Source organism: Xenopus laevis, chromosome 3S (genome assembly GCF_017654675.1).
Source record: "Xenopus laevis strain J_2021 chromosome 3S, Xenopus_laevis_v10.1, whole genome shotgun sequence".
Classification (NCBI taxonomy): domain Eukaryota; kingdom Metazoa; phylum Chordata; class Amphibia; order Anura; family Pipidae; genus Xenopus; species Xenopus laevis.
Window position 1 is genome coordinate 67218496 of NC_054376.1, and position 20239 is coordinate 67238734.

Below are 20239 nucleotides of genomic sequence, written 5' to 3' on the forward strand. Positions count from 1 at the left end.
TTGATTAGTTGCACCTGAACAGACTGTATAAATAGAACCCCTGGGACTCCAGTGGAGCTTGCTCTAGTGTTAGCTTCTCTTAAGTGTTTGCTCGTTAAGTGGGGGATCTGTAAGTGGAGTTACAAACACCGGAGTTCTGTAAGTGGAGTTACAAACACCGGAGTTCTGTAAGTGGAGTTACAAACACCGGAGTTCTGTAAGTGGAGTTACAAACACCGGAGTTCTGTAAGTGGAGTTACAAACACCGGAGTTCTGTAAGTGGAGTTACAAACACCGGAGTTCTGTAAGTGGAGTTACAAACACCGGAGTTCTGTAAGTGGAGTTACAAACACCGGAGTTCTGTAAGTGGAGTTACAAACACCGGAGTTCTGTAAGTGGAGTTACAAACACCGGAGTTGAAAACTAAAGGAGGTTCAAACTACTGTAGGTCAAAAGTTTGTTCTAAACCCTCATTTTTTTTCTATATATTTATTTATATTTTTTCCTGTTTTGATCTGTAACTGGGATAATGAGTGCTAGCAAGATTGAAGGTCTGACTCAGTGCACAGTCTGTCATATGTATGCAGATTTGGAACAAGAGATCCAAAATGCTTACCTCTGTGGTGGATGTGAGCAAATTGCCACTTTGGAGGCTCAAGTTAGAGCACTAGAGCAACAAATTGCAACACTGCGGTCGATTGACAATCTTGAAAGGAGTCTTTTGCTCACTGAGCAGGACCTAGCGGGGTCAGATAGTTTGGGGGGAACAGAACAGCAGCAGGATGTTGAGGCAGCTAGCTGGGTGACAGTTAGAAAATCTAAGGTGGGCAAAAGGAAAATGGAGGCTGATCCGGAGATTATACATCGCAACAAATTTGCCAGATTGTGTGAAGATGATGGGAGTATGAACTCTGGATTGGCAATTCTAGATGGGGCTGATCTCTCTAACAGCCGGGAGACCAGTTTCTCTAGTAGTGGTGGGGGGGAGAGTAGAGTCAGGCCTAAGCAGATTGTGGTTGTAGGGGACTCAATTATTAGGAAAGTGGATAGGGTAATTTGTCGTCCGGATCGCTACAACCGAACAGTTTGCTGTCTACCTGGTGCCAGGGTTCGGCATGTGGTTGATCGGATAGACAAATTATTGGGTGGGGCTGGGCACGACCCAGCTGTCTTAGTGCATATCGGTACTAATGACAAAATAAATGGTAGATGGAAGACCTTAAAGAATGATTTCAGGGATCTAGGCTCTAAGATCAAGGAAAGGTCTTCCAATGTAATCTTTTCTGAAATTTTGCCTGTGCCACGTGCAAGTTTAGGAAAACAGCGGGAGATTAGGGAGCTTAATGCGTGGCTCAAGTCTTGGTGCAGGAAGGAAGGGTTTGGGTTCCTAGAGCACTGGGCTGACTTTTCGTTGGGGTACAACCTATATAGCCGTGACGGTTTGCACCTCAATGGAAGGGGGTCCGCGGTGCTAGGGGAAAGAATGGCTAAGAGGTTGGAGGAGTGTTTAAACTAGGCAAGAGGGGGGTGGGTGAGATAAAGGATTATGGGGAAGCTAGTGTAGACGGGGTAGTGGGGTTAGTAAGGGGTCATGGGGGAGGAGTGAGGGGGGCATACAGTTTACCAGCTAAGGAGGTCCCTCTGTTACAAGGAAAACAGAATAATACTAACTTAACGTATAATTCTTCACTAAGTAATGCACATTTCAAAAGTAAAAGTAGTAACCTCCGCTGTATGCTGGCAAATGCACGGAGTTTGTCAGGTAAAATGGGAGACCTAGAATTAATTGCATGCTCTAAAAATTATGATATAATTGGTATCACTGAGACCTGGTGGGATGAAACATGTGACTGGATTGTGAATTTAAATGGTTACACCCTTTTTAGGAGGGACAGAGGGATTAAAAAGGGTGGAGGAGTGGGTTTGTATGTAAAGCCTGAATTAAAGCCATGCGCTAAAGAAATAAAAATAGCTGGCACTGGTGAGGGTGTAGAATCACTCTGGGTAGAGATTTCGACTGGGCAAAAGGTATCAAAAAGAATTATCATTGGTGTATGCTATAAACCACCTCGTATAAGTGTCGAGTATGAAGCCCAGCTACTCTTGCAGATACAAGCGGCTTCACAGCTGGGTCAAGTTGTTGCTATGGGTGACTTCAATTATCCAGACATTGACTGGGGTAATGGGGTTGCTAAGACAGAAAAAGCTAGTAGGTTTGTAAATATGCTGAATGACAACTTTTTATTCCAGCTCGTTCAAGAACCTACTAGGAATAACTCTCTTTTGGACCTTGTAATAACTAACAATACTGAACTCATCTCTAACATTTGTGTGGGTGAGCATTTAGGGAATAGTGATCATAACATGGTCTCCTTTGAGATTCTGTTGCAGAAGCAATTCTATAAGGGAGTAACTAAAACACTAAATTTCAGACGTGCAAACTTTGACAGTATAAGGGCATCTCTGCAACATATTAAGTGGGAAATGCTTTTCACAGGGTTAAACACAGAACAAAAATGGGAAGTCTTTAAAATGCTGCTTAATAAATATACTTGTCAGTATATTCCACTTGTAAGCAAGGAACGTTGTTGCAAAGCAAAACCTTTTTGGTTCAATAGAAGCGTTGGTGTTGAGGTGGGTAAGAAAAGACGTGCTTTTAAGGCTTTCAAGTTAGCTGGTACAGCCGAAACATTTATAAGGTACAAGGAGGCCAATAAATCATGCAAAGAAGCTATAAGGCAAGCTAAAATTGCTATAGAAAAGGATATTGCAGCAAGCAGTAAAAAAAATCCCAAATTATTTTTTAAATATGTCAATAGTAAAAAAATGAAGCAGGAAGGGGTGGGACCCTTACTATCAGAGGGGGATCAGCTGGTTGATGAAAACAAAATAAAAGCGCAGATTCTGAACTCGTATTTTTCATCTGTTTACACAAATGAAGAACCAGTAACTGAAGGTTTCCTTCTTAACACTCCCAATTCTAGTAATACAACTAATGATGCATGGTTCACACAAGAAGAAATTCAAAAGAGGCTTGAACAGGTTAAGATTAACAAAGGTCCAGGGCCAGATGGTATTCATCCCAGGGTAATTAGCGAGCTTAGCTCTGTGATTGCCAAACCTCTTTACTTAATTTTTCAGGATTCATTGAGATCTGGTATTGTGCCAAGAGACTGGCGAATTGCTAATGTGGTGCCTCTATTCAAAAAAGGATCCCGTTCTCAGCCTCAAAACTATAGGCCAGTTAGTCTGACGTCAGTATTAGGAAAGCTTTTCGAAGGGTTAATAAAGGATAAGATACTGGACTTCATAGCAAATCATAATACTATGAGTTTGTGCCAGCATGGTTTTATGCGTAATAGATCTTGCCAGACTAACTTAATTTCTTTTTACGAGAATGTAAGTAGAGACCTCGATTCTGGGATGGCAGTGGATGTGATTTACTTAGACTTTGCTAAAGCATTTGATACAGTGCCACACAAAAGGTTACTGGTTAAATTAAGGAATGTTGGCCTGGAACATAGTATTTGTACCTGGATAGCGAACTGGCTAAAAGATAGACTACAAAGAGTGGTGGTAAATGGAACATTTTCTAATTGGACCAGTGTTGTTAGTGGAGTACCGCAGGGCTCTGTACTAGGTCCCTTGCTTTTCAACTTGTTTATTAATGACCTGGAGGTGGGCATTGAAAGTACTGTTTCTATTTTTGCAGATGATACTAAATTGTGCAGAACTATAGGTTCCATGCAGGATGCTGCCACTTTGCAAAGTGATCTGTCTAAACTGGAAAACTGGGCAGCAAACTGGAAAATGAGGTTCAATGTTGATAAATGCAAGGTTATGCACTTTGGCAAAAATAATATAAATGCAAGTTATACACTAAATGGCAATGTGTTGGGAGTTTCCTTAAATGAAAAGGATCTAGGGGTCTTTGTAGATAACACGTTGTCTAATTCTGGGCAGTGTCATTCTGTGGCTACTAAAGCAAATAAAGTTCTGTCTTGCATAAAAAAGGGCATTAACTCAAGGGATGAAAACATAATTATGCCTCTTTATAGGTCCCTGGTAAGGCCTCATCTGGAGTATGCAGTTCAGTTTTGGACTCCAGTCCTTAAGAGGGATATAAATGAGCTGGAGAGAGTGCAGAGACGTGCAACTAAATTGGTTAGAGGGACGGAAGACTTAAATTATGAGGGTAGACTGTCAAGGTTGGGGTTGTTTTCTCTGGAAAAAAGGAGCTTGCGAGGGGACATGATTACACTTTACAAGTACATTAGAGGACATTATAGACAAATGGCAGGGGACCTTTTTACCCATAAAGTGGATCACCGTACCAGAGGCCACCCCTTTAGACTAGAAGAAAAGAACTTTCATTTGAAGCAACGTAGAGGGTTCTTCACAGTCAGGACAGTGAGGTTGTGGAATGCACTGCCGGGTGATGTTGTGATGGCTGATTCAGTTAATGCCTTTAAGAATGGCTTGGATGATTTTTTGGACAGACATAATATTAAAGGCTATTGTGATACTAAACTCTCTAGTTAATATAGGTATGGGTATATAGAATTTTAATTAAAAGTAGGGAGGGGTGTGTGTATGGATGCTGGGTTTTCATTTGGAGGGGTTGAACTTGATGGACTTTGTCTTTTTTCAACCCAATTTAACTATGTAACTAACTATGTAACTATGAAAAATGCAAAAATAAAACCTTTCAACTGTTTTACCCACAATGCAACATTCTATCCTAGGATTGCAGTGAAAATTGTGCTTCTTGCAATATTTGTATGTACTGTACCTTTTTACTAATTTAAGCTAAGGTGAAGGGCTGTCTTGTACCAGCATGCACAGCAACACATTCACATTATTGGTGCAGCTCAAAATTAGAACATCTCCTTGTCTCTCTTTGACCTTCCAATGTTAAATGGTCTGTGTCCACCACTAACAGGGAGTAATGGTTTAATGGGCCAAAGTACTGTGCAAGGAGTACAACAAATTCCGGCCATATAGAGGTTACAATTTAAAAGGTGCAAAGTTTGCTACTGGTCTAGTAAGTCATTGCTGTGTGGATATTGGTAAAGAGAACACCAGTTATACGAGCTGTACAATTCTTAGAACTATGAATAGTCTACAACTACATTGTCTGCACTCCATTCTATGGTAACACAGCAAGACAGTTCTTATAAATTCAGCTAAGACCAATATTCTCTTCTATATGCATCACATAGCACCATTATGCAGCCAGTAATATTTTAGCTGACTTTAGCAATGAAATGTCAATAAAAAAAAATTTCCATTGAGTGTACTGAGTGTACTTGTAAGGTAATATATGGTTATAAAAAGAGCAATATTCTGTATAAGCATACTTTAAAAGGTGTTTTTCAACTTAGTCTAGGACAGAGTGGGCTTAAATTACAGAGAAGAGTGGAAAAAGTAACTATTAACCAGCTCACAGCATAGAAAAGCAATTATTTAACATGCCATACCCCCTGCTGTTGAATGGCATTATAAATTAAAGCTTCGTTTTTTGGATGTACTACGTGAAAATGCAGCATGATTCATATTTATCGTACATCCAGTACATGTTGCTATACACTTTGGTAGCATATAAGGGAGCTATTAGCTGAAAACACAAGTTTTTTAGTTTTTTTTAATAAACTTTTCAATTTGCATTGGAGCTTTGACATGCCTTATTCAAAAACCCTTTATAGAAAGCTCCAAACTGTGGTAAGGCAATCTCCCACTGAGTCCATTTTAAGCAAATAATCCAATTTCTTTTCTTCTTATTTTTTTCTCTAATAATAAAACAGGAGTTTGTATATGATTCTAAGTTGATAACCAACCATCCCTGAACTTTGTTTCAAAATGCTCCACAAATAGTTTCCTGTGGTCCGCCTATGTTATATTTACCCTCACCCCACTCAAGTTTATCCCACATCTATCTCAGAGAAGAAGCACTATTCCTCCAGTTCCCACTTAAAAGAACCTCTATATATTAATTTTTGGTTTTCTGTGGGTTTGCCTTATGGCAATAGTTTCATCAGAGATGAAATAAATATCTGCTGGCCAATGTATTTCATGTAATGTTCAAAATGTTCTGGAAATTGTGGCCCCTTAGACCATTAAATGTGTTCTTAGCTGCTCTAAACACATCTGTTTTTGCATTAATCTGCCATAGTGTGTCTAGTATTTACTTTATTCTGTGTGACATTGTCACAAACCAGTAACTTGTAAAACATTCCATCTGTACTGGAAGTTCTTATATAATGGCCCTCTGATCTCTTGCCTATGCTTTTTATCACATTGTTGGTATATTCGCCTATGTATTATACATCAGTAAATATTAATCCTAAATAAAGCATGGTAATAGAAGGTCAAGAGCCAAGAATAATTGTTTGAATTGCTAAATTATTTACTTATAACAAATTATTTGGAGTTATGCATTAAACCAGTAACTCATACCACTACTCAGCATCTTTTATCAGTCAAGTACAGTTAGGAGGATGAAGACAAATATCAGATTGATTGCTATGTCGATTGCAAATGTTGAAAGTGTTCCCACATAACTGCAGTATTTGCTGTCAGAAAATGGTAGCTGTAAGCACAATTCTTCACTTTCACATGACTGGAGGTAGGAAAGTCAAGATCTACAATTTCAGTCTTCACATTAATTGTGTTTATTAAAAGCAAGTAGCTATAATTACATAGAGATCGACTAAATGTTCTACAGAAGCAGCATATATTTCAGAGAAATTATATTATTGCTTGATTTTTTATAGTCTTAAAAAATGCTAATGAATGGATTACAGTATTCCATGTAAATCTGGGGCTTTAATTATCGAAATGTTGCGTCAATAAAAGAAGACACCTGCATTTTTTAAATGCTGTAAGTCCTGTGATCTTTCTTCTTTGTTATTCTATTTAACTACTACTTGCACCCGGGAGATCACATTATACACCTTTGGAACTGAAAAAATGTTCTGCACTTGATACAAGGCCACACTGTAATGACTGAGACGTAGCACTTTGCATATGATTAAATAAGTATCTTTCATGTATTTGTTAAAGACTGGTGAATGCAGAAATTATTTGCTTATTTTTTATTTTTCTTGCATCTGTGTGCCTGTTTTTGACATTGGTGTGCATCTCTGTGTTATGGATATATATTTCCATAACACAGAGATGCACACCAACCAACCAATCAATGTAGAAACCAGTTGTCCATGTGTATGTACAAGATTTTGCAAACACTGTATTAATATTTAGTTGTATAACCACTTTCTGAAAACTTCACATAGGCGTCTTCTAATTGTAACAGTACTCACAGGTAACTTTAGGCCTTCTTTGATCTTCCTGGAGTCTTTGCCACTTTGGCTATTCTTCTATTCATTCAAATAATAGTTTTGCATTTTTTCCCAAGTCTTTTAGGTTTTGGTTGCCATTTTAAAGCATCAGATCATTTAAGCCTATAATTTTCTGCACTTCTTTATATGTTCAAGCCCCTTTCCCCTCTCCAATCAACTGTTTGAACAATGTCTGGAACAACCCATTTTACTCAAATTTGCTGCCTTCCTTAAGGGCCATTACTGACACCTGTTTTTTCACAGAATGAATGACTCACTAATTGAACTCCACACCGCTATTATTTGGAACAAGTTATTATTTTGAACACTGCTATTATTTGGAACAAGCTATTATTATTTTGAACAATGCTATTATTTGGAACAAGCCTCAATTAATGATTCAGTTACACAGAATCAGCAGCATGCATGTCATGACCATTGGGTCTGTTGTTTTTCTATTACTCTACTACAGCTACTAGAAATTATTTGCCAAATAAATTATAAATAATTTCTACCAAAAACAGTTATTGATTAAATTAGTGATGCGTTTCTCAAATTTTTTTCGAGACAAATTGGCCCATCAATAACAAACGCCAAAACATATAAATATATATCACAAATCTAATCTACTGTTCTTACACAATAGTAACAGTGAGAACATAGGAACAGTTAGAAGTACATTGCTTTTCATTAAATTCAAGTAGGTGACAGAATTACACCTAATGTATTCAGTTTCATAATGTACTTTTCATTGAACAGTCAAACACAGCCCTCTCGTGTGTTTCACAATTAGTATCCCACAATTCCTGGGGTTTAGGCATGAAGTCCGCTAACCATATGGCTGATTAAATAAATAGCAGGATGAGCATCTCCCTGAGCCGGAAAAGTGGGACAGGTACAAAGAAGTCAGGGTCACGGCATTCAACTTCCCCCCCCCCCCATAGTCATTGACTACCAAGATGGTTAGCTGCTCACTGTAATCTACAGCAAAATGTGCACAGCCATGGCAACCTGCCTTACAGTTAGTTACATCTCACGTAATATGTCACATTTCATTTTCAAACTAGTGTGTCTAAATCTAATAGGCTTACCCTTTCACAGCTCTGTGAATATCTTTCCTTCTAATACAGAATAAAAATGATGTAAAGGGAAAACCATAAAAGGCTATTAATTGTCTCTATTAATTCTCTATTTAGCTGACATTTCTGACTTTCAGGAAGTTCATTATGGACTTAAGAAACAAAATGGAAGCTAATGTTTTGGCATGCACCGGTGTTTCATTTAATTGGAGAAATGTTTAGAAGGATAAAGGATGTGATGGATTGTATTTCAAGCAATATATAAACATACACGATTAATGATGGAATAAAGTCCATTTTTGGTAGCAAGGGATATATATGCTCTGAGAAACCTAAAACAGGTCCCTAGCAGGGCTCATTTACCAAGTGCAGAGCTGGATGCAGAGTGCAAAAACTAGAACACAGCACCACATCCCTTGATCAATGTCTCCCTGCTCTGCACTTTTGTGTTCATTTGTGTTTGCGATGGGCAGGAGGCATAATACAAATATACATACAAATATACATATATACAAAGATACAGACTTACTTGGCTTTCAATGTTTCTTCCTGGAAATTCCATAAAGAATCTTCTACTAATTGTAATTCCCTTAAGACTCTTCCTGGTTTGTAGGCTGCATTAATTACCATGCTGAGGACCTGACATATGTGTGAAAATGAAAATATGATATGGTGAAGATGCTGAACAGAAGTGCATGCATGCATTAGCCTTGACACAATAGTTATTCCTATACTGTACATTGCTTTATTTGAGGTATACATCACTATCAGGCCATATATGCAAGTAAAATATATACTGCGTATGAGAAAATTGTCAATGAGTGAACTAGTTTGTATATATAGAGTGTATACACAAGAGCCATGAATATCCTGTAAATGATATCCTTATAATCAGAGCTTAGTGATGTCATTTTTCTCACAACTCACTAAAACTTGTGTATTATAATAAATAAAATACCCCCTGTTACAAAATATCAGGATATTAGAAGTCACCTCAGAGTTCCATGACCTGTATAAAAACACTCAGCCTTTGGCCTCATGATTTTATATGGTCAGGGAACTGGCTAAGGGAAGGGGAGGGCGGTGTTTGAGGGTTACGTAACAAAATTATGATGTATTATAACATATTGGCTTTTCCAAAGGCCTATATCAATGGAGGAATTTGTAAACTATCCAAAATTAATATCTACTACCCAAAGACTATGCCTGATGTTTAGCCCATTTAAAAAAACTAGTGCTAGGTATGGTTGACACCTGACCTGTAAAAATGGTGTGAGATTCTAATGTTAATATTAGGAAACACATACATAAGAAGCCCAGTATTTTTGCACAAATAGTGGCAACGCTAGTTCCAAGCGATCTTAGTTCTTAATCTCTCTGACTCGAAGGGGTTACATCAGGTCTAATGCAATAAATTACAAAGTTTGAGTTGTGTAAAGGGAAATACACATCTTTATAAATATTGAGACTATTTATTCTTAATGGATTATTTCAGACATCAGGGTGCACACAGCATGTTTGGATAACTACAAAGCTTTATAAATTCACCTTTTTATTTGACATCACTTTTTCCCACATACACAGCTTGTGACATTTTGTTCTAGTATGCTGGGAGGTAAAGGAACCCTGGGAGTAATAAGTACATAAACCCATAAAAGATAGCTTTAAATGTAGCATTACCTTAAAAATGTATCTCAATCTGCAAATCTGACCCAGCAACATCCCAGACAAAAATAAACAGCACCAATAAAATAATAATGAAATATTGGTATTATGTAATTGAGAGTTTCATGATTACCTCCTTTAGGACCAAAACACATTTCCCAGGCCCCACTGACTGAGGTAGCTCTGCAATTCTTCCTTTATTTAAAAATGGTCCTGAAAAGCAGCGATGATTGATAAAAAGTTGTGGGCAGCAATATTTCCCATTGACATTTCCTAGAAAAACAAATATGTTTGTATAATTTAAATAGTTTTAAAATATGAAGTTTAACTTTTTGTTCATGTACCCTTTCCTGTTTGTCTACTACCTCATAGCTAGGATACAGATTTATAAATACATCATCTTTAACAGTCATCCCACTAGGGTACAGAAAATATTAATGATACCAAATGATACTTTTCAGGGCAGGCTTCAGGTATATCTAGAATAGCACATAACCATTCATGCTAAATTGGCCACAGTTTGGAATACTATAATATCAAGTGTTTATATTAACTTCAGAGGGCTGATTTATCAAGATAGGTGATGTGCTGAGCTGCAGAACAATTTGTTTTTAATCAGTCTACTACAAGTTCGTGGCACGCCGGCAGTTTGCACGTGCGCAATTCCACCATGAGAATAGCTTTTGGAGGGGAGTGGGGGAGCCCGGCTGCGCGGTCTGCACCCGAGCCTCACGGGGGACAGTTACGTTACTGGGTACATATAATGATGCCTGTGCACTATGACCCAGGAGTGAGTTGCCAAGACAACTATGAGCACAAATGTGTATACTGACCACATATCTACTATACAAGTAGCTACGCTACTTTATGTATCCCCTCCCCAAACCAGTGAAATAATCTATTAAGTATTTTCAAATTGTGGCCTTACCTTAATAATTGCTTAATAATGAGGCTAAATTATAATTTTCTATACCCAACTTAATAAGGATGGTATTTTTATGGTTCTAACTGAAGATAACAGATATGGTTTGGAGATAAATCTATTAAACACTTTTTTAAACTCCTGCTAGACAAATTTAACTAAATCGCATATGCCAATTAGTGCCAAAGAATAAAGTCTCACTTGACATATTCTGCAGTATACATTGTTGTACACATTAGGGAACAGCCATACATTACATTAAGTGCCTGCATATAAGTTTCCTAATAAGCCTATGTCACATCCAGGACAGGTTTGACTTTGTATCTTGACAACAAAATGGCTTTACCTTGTACTTTATTTTTTTTTAAAAAGCATACCTGTTAAATTGTTATCTGGGAAAGGAGAGAGCTCTTGAGGTATGGTCTCAAAAGGTACCGATGAAGGCAATCTGTGCAAAAAGAAATAGTATAAGTCACACAAAAAAAAAGCTATTATTCTGCATTATCAAATATTTATTAGTTTGATAATGTTGTGTGTGTGTGTGTGTATATCTATCTATCTATCTATCTATCTATATATATATATATATATATATATATATATACACACACACACACACACACACACAGGTACAGGACCTATTATCCAGAATGCTCGGGACCTTGGGGCTTTCCAGATAACAGGTCTTTCCGTAATTTGGATCTTCATACCTTAAGTCTACTAGAAAATCATGCAAACATTAAATAAACCCCATAGGCTGTTTTTTCTTCCAATAAGGATTAATTATATCTTAGTTTGGATCAAGTACAAGGTACTGTTTTATTATTACAGAGAAAAGGAAATCATTTTTCATCAACCTTGGGATATCGGCACCCTCTAAAAAACAAAGTTGAACAGATATAGATAGATGAGTTCATGATTTAAAATTTGAGCTTGATTTATATCTATTCTACATATAAAAATGATTAACGCAGTGAGATAAAAGGATATGCAAAGCTCATCTAAACATCAAGTAGGTCTCATATCCAGTCTGTAAAATCTCTCCATAAAATTATGAACATAATGCTGAATTCAAATGTTAATGGTGTATTTACTGTAGACTAGTTTAGCACTTGCCCGATACTAGCAATGCCAAGTTGACTAAATAAAACTAAATATTGCCAAAGACACATCTCTGTGGAATTTTTTAACTCTGTACTCAATTTTGTACATTAACGGCATCAATAAACCGAGCATTAAATCAGTAACACAACACTAATTCCAGTCTGAAAAGCTATATTTGCTTTTTAATGACCCATGGAATAGATGAATACCTACTTCATGAGCTCCCTGGTGTTAATGTCAAGACTAATGAAAAAGGCACTAAGCCACCAATCTACACTGTTTAATAAAAATGGAATTTTATGTTATTTTTTTAATAAAGAAAATATTAAGTATGTTTTTCATCGTTTCAGTATCTAAATTTGCAATGCAATTACCTCTCAAGTATTTAGAAATCATCTGGTTTGTCATATCCTAAATATGTTTTTTCTTCAAGGGATTCTGTCACGATTTTTATGTTGGACTTTCTATTTTTGCACTACACTGTTTACATTCAAATAGTTCACACAGCCACATCACATTTTTTAGTTTTAGGCTATGGGCTCCAGCTGCTCTCAGCATGCGTATTTTTTTTACGGAGGCTGTATTACGCAGGCTCAGAGCAGCCAGAGCTTTCAGCCTGTGTGCCATAGCCTTAGTTGTATTACTGGTGTGTAGAGAGCCATCTCAGGTTCTTGTGCCTGATCCTGTGCTTTCACATCCAGCACTTTACAATACAACTGTTTTTAGATAAGCTACTGCTTTTCCCGCTCAGTTTAACTGGAGGAGTCGCAGTTGGGCTTGGGTGTTCTATCTGAATCCAATTTCAATCTGCTAAAACTACATTAAAATTGGAACAAACTAAGCTTGATCCACAAACTAAATGTGATGTGAAGTAACCTTGGGGATATTTAAGAACAAACAATACATGACCGATGTGCAATGTTCCTAACGTAGAATGTGATTGTGGATCCTTTGATCAAACCATAAACCCAGAGCATTATGAGGATCTTAAAAAGAAAAAAAAATTGTGAACATATCTTAACGCTCTTGACAAGGAGTGTTGACAATAACAAAAATGCAGATTATATCTGAATCTAGTTTCAGTCTTCCAGAACCACATTAAAATGCAGAAGTAAAACAACTTGCATAAACTTTTTTCCATACTGCATTCTAAACTTGATTCTAAATTATAAGAGAAGAACTTACTGTTTCTCTGGCTGCACCACAGCAACTTTCTTCTTCTTTTTTACTGAAAAAACAAAATGTAATATTGGTATTATATACATTTGGAGGCCCATTTACTTAGCTCGAGTGAAGGAATAGAATAAAAAAACTTCGAATTTCGAATGATTTTTTTGGCTACTTCGACCATCGAATTGGCTCATTCAATCTTCGACTACGACTTCGAATCGAGCGATTTCGCACTACAAATCGTTTGAATATTCGACCATTCGATAGTCGAAGTACTGTCTCTTTAAAAAAAACTTCGAACCCCTACTTCGCCACCTAAAACCTACCGAGGTGCAATGTTAGCCTATGGGGAAGGTCCCCATAGGCTTTCCTATGTTTTTTTGGTCAAAGAAAAATCGTTTGTTCGATGGATTAAAATACTTTGAATCGAACGATTCAGAGGATCTAATCGTTCAATCGAACGATTTTTCGTTCAGTCAAACTATTTGCGGTAAATCCTTCGACTTCGATATTTGAAGTCGAAGGATTTACATTTGGCAGTCGAATATCGAGGGTTAATTAACCCTCGATATTCGACCCTATGTAAATCTGCCCCTTAAAGTCTAACACACTGCATTCACTTCATAATTACATAAAAACCTAATTATATTTTTTAAAATTTTCAAAAACAAAATGTGGAAGTGTTTTCTATACACATACACAGTAACATTTTATGAATAGCAAACCTCATAGTAACACTTACAGATATTCTTACTATTTATTTGTAATTCCTGCAAACTTGAACTTTGTTTAATTTTCCCATGGAGGTCAAAGAGCTGTTTACAGGAGAGCCAATGTTACTTTTGCAGTATCAAACAAAACACATCCTGGATCACCCCTTGTAATGGAAGAACTTTAAAGTAGATTGGAAACAGAACAGAAAATTGATGCATAAAGATACTCTCTTTACCATGGTTGCTATCATTTGAACACCTATCACATATCAGAAGAAGTTATTTAGAACTAGACCAACCACCATAGGCAAATACCTCATTTTCAAATGAGGACAACGCATCTGATCTGAAAGTCACCCAAGGGTACATTACAACACTGTTTTTTGTGGTGATAATGTGCATAAAAACATTCCCGATATACACATTTCTGTGCTGCTTTACAATAGCTCATTACCATCTAAAGCCAGAATATTCAGTATAATGAAGGGGGGGGGGGGGACAAAGAAACTGGCACAAGTACAGTACTGTGTACATAGAAACCAGCATAAGTAGTAAAACTGTGTAAAATACAGAAGTTCTCAGTTAATGTGCTAATGATGCTTTTAATGCTCAACACCAGTTATATTTATTTGCCAATTTTATGCATTTACATTCTGGTTGAAACTGAATTTTTACTAGAAGAGCAAACTAAGCAATGTGCAATGCCAATGAAAACATTTGGTTGCCTTTTATTTAATTTCAATGCTTGGAATATAATCGCATGCAGATACCTAGACTTAATACTTTATCAGTGATCTGTAACCAACCTGCATGAATCATTCAATAAACACATTGAACACAATATCTAATTACATAACAGCTACGAGAGCTGTTGCCAAATTAGACTCCCAGTTGCTCAGATCATATGGTCCTGCCAGACTGTGTCTGCTTAAAAAGAAATATCTGGGTTTATTACTCCCACTTGCAGGAGACATTATAAATGTCTCAATTAGTTCAAAAGCGCAAACATTTACTTTAAAGTATTATATTAAGTAACGGAAAGTGCTTAATCATTTAAATATGTGTTGAATCTGGCCAAAGACATCTTTTAATTATCAATAATTTATACAGAGTTAAAGTATATGTATGTAATGTATATGAGTGCTCTAAAATTTGGAAACAGAGGGCATATAAACTAGGGCATATAAAAATACAGGCTATGTAAGAGGAATGAACCAAAATGAATTTTAAAATATACAATAATCTTTCTCTATCAAAATTACTTAAGTATATGTAATATTTTAATAAGAGGATGTAAGACAATATGGATACATTTGTGAAATGTGTATAGTTAATTTATAACTGATATGTAACTATAATATTTATGTATTTGTGAAATTTCTAAAGTTTATTTATAATGACATATAAACTTTTGAAATGCAACATCTAAAGGTGTAAGAAAGAGTTAGTTATGACATCATATCCATTTTAGATTTAAATTATCAGTCATTATTTGAATTTGTGCCTATGACTACGTCTTTGGACACGAAATGCATTTGGACTTTATTGTTTTTAATCTCATGTACAGGTTTATCCAAAGTGACTGGTGGAAGCATTGTGTGCTGGTTTTCTGTTTTTGCAAAAGAGTAGTAGCTCTAAGTAATTAGAGACACAGAAGATAGTTAAAACATTTTTATTGCAGGTAGAGAGAGGATTTAGTTAATAGTTAATATTTAAAGGAAAACTAATGTTAAAAAGAAAATTCAATATAAGCTTAATCTCATGGAAAAAATATACTTTAAAAATAAAAATCAGTTAAAAATTCTGTACAGTTTTTGAAATAGTTACTTTTCACTGTCTGTCAGAAATCTCTCTCTTAGAACTTTTCTATTTAAGTGAGGTTAGGCATATATTAAAGTAAGAGTGAGCGAGAACTCAGACACAAATAAAATAATTTGAAATATAATAAAGATTTGCGATAAAATTAAATATTGAGAGGAAATACAATGCCATTTCTGAGAGCAAATCTACAAAAATAAGGTATATATATATATCTATATCTATATCTATATCTATATATATATATATATATATAATCCAAGAAGATGCCAGCACTCTCGAAAAAACAAAATAATGTGCCTGGGTGCAGAATCAAGTAAATGTAACACAAACTTCGAATAGAGTCCATACTCTCAGGACTTAAAAGTAAAACTTTTTTATTATTAATACAAGCTACTGACTGAATACAAGTCAGTAGCTTGTATTAATAATAAAAAGTTTTACTTTTAAGTCCTGAGAGTGTGGACTCTATTCGAAGTTTGTATGTATATATGTGTGTATCTATATATATATATATATATATATATATATATATATATATATATATATATATATATATATATATATATATATATATATATATATATATATATATATATATAGCATAGAAGAACCAGCACTTCCAGTTATGTGATTAAATGTCTTTTTTTTTATTTCACTTCATGCTGCATCCAACGTTTCGGTCCCTTTTGGGATGGCATGAAGTGAAATAAAAAAAGACACATTTAATCTCATAACTGGAAGTGCTGGTTCTTCTATGCATTATATGAATTGACTTTAACAATATTAAATAGAAACATTAGGGTTGGAGCCGTGCACCCAGCTCGCCGAGTACAACAGGCCCCGCCCCTCAGCAACCCAGTTCAGAACCCCTGCTCCAGTCTAGTGCACAGAACAGTCTATTTTAAAATTTAACTTTTAATAGTTCCATTATAAAAATGTATAAACTCATAAGACATAAACCTCGTGACACCCCACAACCACACTAACAAATTCACTGCGTGTAAGTGCACAGTGCTGGACCGTGTCCATAAAAAACAATTAATTAAAACAACGCAAAGGTGGACAGATGGCAGGACCCTCGTAAGATCCTTGATTTAGGCTTCAATGGCACCTTGCTTGATAATCAAGTCAGTAACAGATCGCAATGAAATGCCCCCCTCCCTTCCAGTCCCACACAGAACGCCTGCCTGTCTAAGTTGGGAGAAATAGGAGCCTCTCTCACCATCCTCCACCTATGCCGCCTTGCCCTATGCGTTTCGCCGCGTGAACGGCTTCCTCAGGGGCATAAGTCATAAGGGACTTATGCCCCTGAGGAAGCCGTTCACGCGGCGAAACGCGTAGGGCAAGGCGGCATAGGTGGAGGATGTCTTATGAGTTTATACATTTTTATAATGGAACTATTAAAAGTTAAATTTTAAAATAGACTGTTCTGTGCACTAGACTGGAGCAGGGGTTCTGAACTGGGTTGCTGAGGGGCGGGGCCTGTTGTACTCGGCGAGCTGGGTGCACGGCTCCAACCCTAATGTTTCTATTTAATATTGTTACTTAATATACAACCTTGCAGAACAGCCTAGCTCATACATTGAAGTTACATTGTGGATGCTGTTTTTTCTACTAATGAATTGACTTTAACCATGCACCCAGAGAGAAGAAAAGTCAGAAGTCATTGTTTGTCCATACATTACACCACATTTAAGCTGGCCAACTATGCCAAAGTCATCCCATATCTGGCCAGTCCTACACTAAAATTGCATCTGATTCATTAAGAATTCTATTGCTTCATTATAAATTTTACAAAAAGGACTAAGGTTCACCTACAACTTACTTGTTGCTTTCAAAGTAAAACTCCCAAACTTGGCTGCCCTTTTATTAGCCACCAGTGGGATCACCTGACTATAGCTGGGAAGGGTGGGAGCTACAACATGGAGCTGGTCACTGCTCCTGTTTAAACTATAACAAACAAGGGAAAGTTGTGCTCACCACTAATTTTTAAAACCATTAGGCAGGGGTGCAATGAGGCTGTGACCTATCTAAATAAAATTAAATAGCTCTGTGAATTATACTGCATTTACAATAATAATATAACAGGGTTTAAGGTCCCTATAGATGCAAAGATTTTTCTTTGCCCAACGACCGATTTTAGCGAAATCCGACCAATCTGTCAAATTATCGTGAAATTAGTGGGATTCGAATGATCGTACATCTTGCGTTTTTTTTGTCCGACATCAGTCAGAAAATTGATCGGTCATGTTAAAAAATCTATCGGTCCCAGTGAAATCTATCTATGTTTGCAGTGCCAAGCAGGCAGCTTTTTTTGCTGGCAATATCGCCTTTTTAGTTGATGGACACATCGTACATCTATGGCCAGCTTTAGACGAGAATGCTTACAATGTACTTCAAAGCAAAAGACTACTTGAACACTCCTTGAAATACTTAATTTTGATCAAAATGCCCTATTCAGTTAAAATTTTAATTTTTTTAATCATTATAGCGAGCTTAATCTTTTAAACACATGTTGGCAAGCAAAATCTTAGGTATGCCAAAAATATAGCACAACCAGGACAAATCTAGACATAATTGCTTACATTGTATGCCTTTTTCAGGCTCTTTCAGAGGCTTGTTACATTCTGCTAAGAGAAAATGATCAGTTTTGGACAGTCTTCCTGTGCAACAGTGTAATGAACTTACCAACTGCTTTAAGTGGTGTACTGAGTGGGTAGGAATTTGCTTCACACCAGCCAACAGGAAAAATATCCATGGATTCCACATCCACAATGTACTCTGGAACTGGGTTCTGTAAACCTACAGGATTATTACAATAATAAGAAGACGGAAATGGTACTGCGCAACTGGTATATTTTTTATCTCTGTAGAATTGTGACAAGACATATGAAATCAGATATGTATTTTATAGTTGGTCCTGCCCATGCAAATAGAAAAATAATTGTTTTTCGCATCAAAGAACAATGGTATATCAGTAGTGAATGGATCATCTATGGTAAGAAGAATTATTCATTTTTTTTTAGTCTACACTTTTGCTATCTATTCTGAGGATACATATGAACTCCAATGTTCAGAACCAGTTGGATACTCTTTAATGGACAAGTACAGTGCAGAGAAAGTATAAACAAATCTGTTGTAGTAAAACAAGAGAAGACCATTACAGTTAAATTAATGTTAATATATTAATATCACACATACATACTTAAATTCTTAAAGGTCTAAATCTAAATAAATGTAGCCATCTTCTGTTTTATAAACATAAAGAAACCTAATTGACCCTTGTTGTTTTATAGTGAAAAGGATGAGAGGGCAATCAATAAGCTAAAAACAAGTTACTAAGTTACTTAACTTGGTGATTTTTTCAAAACTGACCAACACAGATTTAGCCTATGGTCGGGCTACTGCGGTCATAAAAGTCAAAAAACAAGTGTATGTTAAAAGGAACAGTTCAGTGTAAAAATAATAACTGGGTAAATAGATTGTATGTGCAAAATACCAAAATGTTCCTAATATAGTTAGTTACCCAAAAATGTAATCTATAAAGGCTGGAAAGAACCCAACTTCCTGCTTTGCAGCTCTCTAACTCTGAGTTAGTCAGCAACTATAAGGGGGGCCACATGAGACATAACTGTTCAGAGTTTGCAATTGATCCTCAGCATGCAGGTCAGATTTACAAGCAACAGTTATGACCCCATGTGCCCCCCACTCAAGTCACTTATTGGTTACTGACTGGCAATCAATCGGTGGAAACCAAAAGAGCTGCAAAGCAGGAAGTAGTGTTCTGCTTATTATGTTAGACATCCAGTTACTTCAGTAACATCAGTTACTTCGGTATTTATACATTACATTTTTGGCTAACTAACAATATTGATTTTTTTCTATTTTACACAGCCTATCTATTTTTATACTGAACAAGTCCTTTATGAAAACATATTTCCGCAAAATGTTACCTGAGTGTCAGGATATTCCCAATACAGAAAATCAAGAGATTTTGTCTGACCTGTTAGTATTACTAATGAGAAAGAATTGTGAGATAGACTGAAACTGCATCAACACCAACCACAATCTGCTTTCTCTCTGTCTCTTACTCCTGTCTTTAACACAGAACTTGTTTTCAAGTGTGCAACTGCTCAAAAAAACTAAGCAATATGACATACCTTCAAGGTGCAGCCACATTAATCTCCCTTTAACTTTGGTCACAGAGGCAACACAAATTTCTGCAGGATTACTCGGATTGACTGCTTCAAGCTTCATGTCTTTTGTAAAACTCCGAGAACTGGATGTCTGAAACAATGCAGAAAACCATTTAATGGGAAAATAGAAAGAGAAAATAGAGTTACATTATCTAAAAGAGATTGTGCAGTCAGGATAATATTTAGGCTTGTACATTACTGCATAACATAATTGTATATTGGTCATTTAGAGACATATTAATAAAGCTATAAA

The 20239-nt window shown here is 36.3% G+C and overlaps 1 protein-coding gene across 4 annotated transcripts in view; it reads right to left on the bottom strand.

Annotated features, from left to right (window-relative positions):
- The window catches only part of sfmbt2.S (Scm like with four mbt domains 2 S homeolog), a 121419-nt gene that overhangs the window by 11208 nt on the left and 89972 nt on the right, over window positions 1-20239 (bottom strand). For all 4 annotated transcript variants that reach the window (XM_018255712.2, XM_041588457.1, XM_018255713.2 and 1 more), the window contains exons 12-17: window positions 19951-20077; window positions 18479-18592; window positions 13272-13314; window positions 11360-11430; window positions 10194-10333; window positions 8925-9034 (exon numbers count right to left, since the gene is read on the bottom strand). In XM_018255712.2, coding sequence (XP_018111201.1) covers window positions 8925-9034; window positions 10194-10333; window positions 11360-11430; window positions 13272-13314; window positions 18479-18592; window positions 19951-20077 — 605 coding nt within the window. The remainder of the gene's footprint in view (window positions 1-8924; window positions 9035-10193; window positions 10334-11359; window positions 11431-13271; window positions 13315-18478; window positions 18593-19950; window positions 20078-20239) is intronic.